We start from the raw sequence: 5,808 nt of genomic DNA, 5'->3' as shown, positions 1-5,808 counted from the left end.
TATAATTTCTCATATACTATAAATTTTATTGCAACAAAATTATAATCATCTTAAAGTAAATTTAAATGTCAATCGAATGATAATAATTTTAGCAAATAAAATTTAATTTATATTATAATAATTGCTGGTCAAATGTTTTTAAAGTTGAATCTTGAAAAGTGTGCACGTCTTATATTATAGGATAGAGGGAGTATATTTCTACGAAAAATTTTTATATATAAGTTGCTTTAAAATACCATAAAAATTTAGTTTTCAAATTTGTAATAATAAAATTTAGTTAATCATGCGTTAATGCTTTTCTAGTTTTCCATGACCTAACTGCATCTTCATTTTCATTTTCAGTGGAAATGAACACCGCCGTGTGTAGTACAGACATGGAGTATCATTTTCATTGCACTTGTTGCTACATGAGGCACAGCACCTGACAACCACAGGCTCCAGTTCATCTAAAAACACACAACAGGTGATATTGCTGACATTAATTAACCGCGTGTGACACGGTATCCATGCCATTCTGAAACGGGTAAACGTCCGCTCTGCCGCCAGATTCACCACCGGCAGTACTGGCACTGGACCAAGAGTACTTGGCATCGATCCCTGCATGGTACAGCAGAGCCCACAGGTGCGTGATGAACTCGCCGCCGTCGCCGAGCCCCTTCTCGTGGGCGCCAACGCTCCCAAACGGCGCGAGCGATATCAGCAGCTCCGACCAGAACTCCGCCAGCTCCGTCCACATCCCCGGCTCTTTAGACGACTTGTTGAGCTCCCGCCCTTTTAGCAGCGCCGCCGCGAGCGCCTCGCCTTTTCTTATCATGCAATCATCGCCACCACAACTCCTGTCACAGCTGCTGTCATGCCTAACCAATGTCTTGCAGGTATGCCTAACAGAGGTGTTGCCAACCGGCAGCAGCTTCGGATTGTAGAACACCAGGTAGGCGCAGTACTTGGACAGCGCGGTGGCCACCTGATAGCTCTCGACGGGTTCATGCGGCGATTGCTGCTCAAGTTTGCACGTCGCGACGTGCCACACGACGATGGTCTCGATCTCCGCTAGTTGGCAGTACGTCAAGAGCTCCTCGCTCTCGGCCTGTAGCTTGCTTCTTGTGAGCAGACGCAGACCCTGAGTCAACTGTTTCCTGTTGCTCAGAAGCGTCTCGCATAGCGCCTTCTCCACGGACTCCGGAACCGGCCGGAGGTTCTTGCCTTTCTTGATGCGGTAGTCTTTGTCGTCGGTGAGCAGGATAAACGATCTCACCATGTGGTACAACCTGACGATGCGTTCAGGGATGTAGCCTTTCTTCGCCCCGTTGAGAAGGTCGAACTGTCCTAGGGAGCTTCCGATCGTCTCAGCTAACTTGCCGTGGCATACCAACCACAGAATACGGTCAAGGAGACAGCATCGCACGTACCGTTTCCGGACGTATTCAGAAACAACCATAACCTGAAAACGCAGATCGAGTTCAGAGGACATATACTTTGTCGGGAAACTCTCATGAAAATGCACGCATTTTCAGTGAAAATATTGTTTGCTCCATAAGACGGTGCTTTGTTTGTTTAGAAATCAGCTAGGCCTTTTTTTAGTTTGCTCCATAAGAAGTTTAGAACCAACATGAAAAATGCATACATCGATTCTAATCTTGAGGGGTTGCGCCCTTGTATACAATTTTTTTCTCTCAAATTCAATGCAAATGATTGTGAAAAAAATCTAAAAAGTTTTGTCAATATAGAGTAGAATGACATCTATTACTTGGCAGCAAATGAAGTTCAAATTGAATTATACATTGAGAAGAAAAAAAGAAAGATAAATTTGACTATGAATAGTACCAGTACTGTTTGTACACTAGATTTGTCTTATTTAATTTTTAGTATGTGAGCTGAGTTTACATTAAAACTTTTTTTTTTCGCAAACGCACATTAAGAACTTTTGAGGCATACAATAAACGACGATGGATTAATTTAACACATATCTCGCATTGTTCTTAATATATATATTGGTCAATTAATCAACTTTTTTTCAACTGGCCGGCGTAAACTAGCCAAAATTTTATTAAGCAAGAGAAAAAGGAGTACAGTATATACTCTCCCGGACTTTAGTCAAAGTCAAACTGCTTTTAGTTTGACTAAATTTATAAAAGAAATAGTAATATTTTCAATCCAAAAATTTATTATAAAAATATATTTAAATATTAATTTAATAAAACTAATTTGGTAATGTAAATATTACTATATTTGTCTATAAACGTAATTAAACTTAAAGCAGTTTAACTTTCACTAAAGACACTAATATTACTATATTTGTCTATAAACGTAATTAAACTTAAAGCAGTTTAACTTTCACTAAAGACACTAATATTACTATATTTGTCTATAAACATAATTAAACTTAAAACAGTTTAAACTTTCACCAAAGACACTATATTTTATAACCTGAAACGGAAGAAGTAGTTTGTAACGATATGGTTGTTGAGCTTTGCCTAACGAGAACGCACAACCAGCCTAGCACCAGCCGTGCGCCTACTCCTTTCTGTTTTTGAGTTACAGAGTCGACGTACCGCTACCGGCTCCCTACGGATCATTCAAGTACCATAGAACGATTGATTCAGAGCGTATTTCTGCTACCAATTTAACGGTGAGAATTAAATATTCTCTGGCCTTGTTTAGTTCCAAACTTTTTATTCAAACTTCTAACTTTTTCATCACATCAAAACTTTCCTACACACATAAATTTCTAACTTTTTCATCACATCGTTTTAATTCCAACCAAACTATCAATTTTGACGTGAACTAAACACACCCAAAGGACAGGCTTTCTATAATGCCACCAATACGTAACCATGCATGTGACAGGCCTTTGGACTAGTTTAAAAAATAGCGACATGAATAAAATATATCCTACATATAAAAAACCAATCACGTTGAGATTAAGCTTGTGCAGTGGCGGACCTAGACTGAGAAAACTAGAGGGGAGAAGGCGTCAAGGTCGAATGATTTAAATTTGTAGTACATCGAAAGAGCTACTTAAAAGCTTAATCACTTAAAGAACCAATAATCATGACTAAGCTATAATATAGTAGGATTGGTAGCTTAATTGCTGGAGGAAGCAAAAGCACTGCCCCTGAGCATGTGGACTACATCATTTTCTTTTTAAAAAAAGTTGTGGACTATATCATTGAAACAGTGTGGTCTTGATAATCTCTTTTCCTTTTATGAATGGGAAAAAAATCTTTTAGTCATAGATAAACTTGTTCGTATGAAAATGCAATAATTATCATAGTGCCCAAATGTTTATACTCCACTTCAAAAAGGTTAAAAAAGAAGGAAAATGTATGAGTTACCTTGGTCCAGTCGGAGAAGAGGTGCATGAAGAACTCGCATATGTCCATCGCCGTAACCATGAACACAATAACAAAAGTGATAATCAGATCCACGTTCTTGCCGTTGACCAAGTTGGGCGTGCTCTTGCGGGGAATCCGGTAGTGGTGGATCGCTGACGAGATGATCCACAGTGACACGCCGAGCGTCGCTGCGAACAGCACGACGCTGACGACCGGAAAGCCGTAGCTGAACAAGATGGGGTACTTGGTGAAGCTCATGTCTCTCGCAAAGCCAAGCTCTGCCCGGACAACTCGAAACGTCCGCTCCGGGTCCGGGATGAGGCCGTCGAAAACGAGCTTCTGCGCCTTGCTCCGCTCGTTCTCCGACGCATTAACGCCGGCGAACTTCCGCCTAAGCAGCTTGCACAGCGCGAAGGACAGGCAGATGTCCTTCAGCTTGTCGCCGCGATTATCAGTCTTGAGGAGCTCCCCCTTGCACGTCCACACCTTATCGACGGTGACGACGACCACCGTATCGTCCGCTTCTTGAGTTTGTCTAATCGGCGGCGTCAACTTTGGCTCGTAGGTCATACCATCGACGATCGTGGTTTCCAACTTGGAGTCGCCAACGATAAGGTACTTGTAGTCCTCCATGGAGAAGCCGCCAGCTTCAGCGTCTGTGTTGCTCAACTCGTGCTCGTGCTTCATGTAGTCCGCGACGCGGCTGGTGTTCCCGTCACCGTACTTTCGGTTGCCGTTCTTGAACAGGACGATCCGCTCCAAGAACTTGGCGACCATGAGTGCCCAGAGCGCCCAGAGCGGGTACCGGAACTGCGAGGCATGGGAGTAGTACCGGACGTAGAGGCCGAGCACCACAATGTTGCTGCAGCGCGTGAACTCGTGGACGGCGAGGTCGGAGAGGCGGGCGGAGACGCCGTAGCCGGAGATGGTGTAGACGCCCTCGTAGCCGGCGAGGAGGAGGATGCCCCAGAGCAGGTAGAGGTCGTTGCGGAACGGCATGGAGAGCAGCATGGCGAACATGCTGACGAGGAACCGGGTCACCGGCTGCGTGACGGCGAAGAGGAACCCCTTGATCAGGTGGCTGGAGCTCCACAGCCGGTGCCGCGACGCCGTCAGGAAGTAGGCCAGCGCCAGCGCCACCGCCACGAAGCAAGCCTTGGTCTCCACGATGATTCGCAGCGCCTCCACCGAGACCAGCCCGTCCACATTGCTGCAGTGCCGGTACTTGAGTGGCGGTGGCGGCGGCGGTGGCGCCATCACTGCCGGAGTGGATGCCATTGCAGTGTGAGCTTAGCTCCCAACTGAGGAAATGGATATTATACTGCGTGTACAAGTGACTGTCAGTCTGGCACACTGGATATATATATATATATATACACGAACACCCTGACAGAATGACAGAAACCATAGCACTTTGTTTACCGTAATAACCAATTGCGTGTGGAAGCGACTCAAGCGAGTCAACTGTGCATCATTAACTGTGTATGATTGTGTCGTTTGCGCTCCGACGTGCAGGTCTTTTAAATTTAAGAGCAGGGATGCTAACTAGAAGCTTCTAACAACTAATTGAGGAGCTATTCTCAATGACTTTCCCTGGTCTTAATTTCTTACTCATCTGTCAGCTTCCTCCATTCTTCTTGACAACAATCCTCAACACACACTGACACACAATGAAACTATTTCTCCCTAGAAAATCATTTTTATTAATATAGCCAGTAGCAAATCTAGAATTTAGCATATGGGTAGTCCGACCTAATTTTTTTTTCTTAACACAATAAATCTGACGATACTAATATATACAATGTAAGTATAAATAATAAAATAGACCAAATTACCAAAAACTTACCATGATATATTAACAAAACATCTTAAAATATATAAAATTAGTAATTAAATAAAAAATTTTATTTAAACAAGCTTGTACGGCTATGAAAGTTTAAAGAAAATTACCGTATTACTTTTTCTTCTTATCGGTTCTACGTCTTCTAATGGCTATGAAAGTGTTAATTATATCCTCTCCATCCACTTTAAAGAAAACATCCCGCTCAATAAATGTGACTAGACAATCATCCAAAAGGCCATCACCCATCTTATTTCTCAACATCTTGTTCTCTAGTGTGCTCCTCAATCACAACCGGGGAAGAAGGCAATTTAAAAGCATTCTTCTTTTCTGCATGTTTTTGAAAAAGCGATGTAATATCTCCATCTTTCTTTATGATTCAACAATCTACAATACAATACTACAATTTAATCTCACAATGCATAAGAGTTCAAGATTTTAAAACTAAAAATTGAAAAAGGTAGACAAGTAGAAAACCTACAACTAAAATTGTTGCCTTGTGTTGGCGCGGGCGGCTGATCGGCTCGACGACGGCTCCTCACGGCGGCGGCCGGCGGCACACGAACAGCAGTCAGGCGTCAGCAGGTCAGCACCAGGTCGACGCGGCGTCGCGCCGCGGCGGCGTGGGCGTGG

At 43.3% G+C, this 5,808-nt stretch overlaps 1 protein-coding gene across 1 annotated transcript; it reads right to left on the bottom strand.

Annotated features, from left to right (window-relative positions):
- Nucleotides 1-447: 447 nt before the first annotated feature.
- LOC127768118 (uncharacterized) lies at nt 448-5,469 on the bottom strand. The gene is made up of 3 exons (XM_052293647.1): nt 5,286-5,469; nt 3,336-4,656; nt 448-1,441 (listed from the first exon to the last, which is right to left on the bottom strand). The coding sequence occupies exons 2-3, from the start codon at nt 4,611-4,613 to the stop codon at nt 479-481; spliced, it is 2,241 nt and encodes a 746-aa protein (XP_052149607.1). The 5' UTR covers nt 4,614-4,656; nt 5,286-5,469; the 3' UTR covers nt 448-478.
- Between the last annotated feature and the right edge of the window lie 339 nt (nt 5,470-5,808).

Source organism: Oryza glaberrima, chromosome 3 (assembly GCF_000147395.1).
Source record: "Oryza glaberrima chromosome 3, OglaRS2, whole genome shotgun sequence".
NCBI lineage: Eukaryota > Viridiplantae > Streptophyta > Magnoliopsida > Poales > Poaceae > Oryza > Oryza glaberrima.
Note: the sequence above shows the minus strand (reverse complement) of the source record. Positions and strands in the feature narration are given on the sequence as shown.

Excerpts from the sequence above, each read along its gene's own strand:
- LOC127768118 (XM_052293647.1), bottom strand. The coding sequence starts at position 4,613 with ATGGCATCCACTCCGGCAGTGATGGCGCCACCGCCGCCGCCACCGCCA. Across the intron at positions 1,442-3,335 it reads TCTTCTCCGACTGGACCAAG|GTTATGGTTGTTTCTGAATA; the intron begins GTAACTCATACA and ends CTGCGTTTTCAG.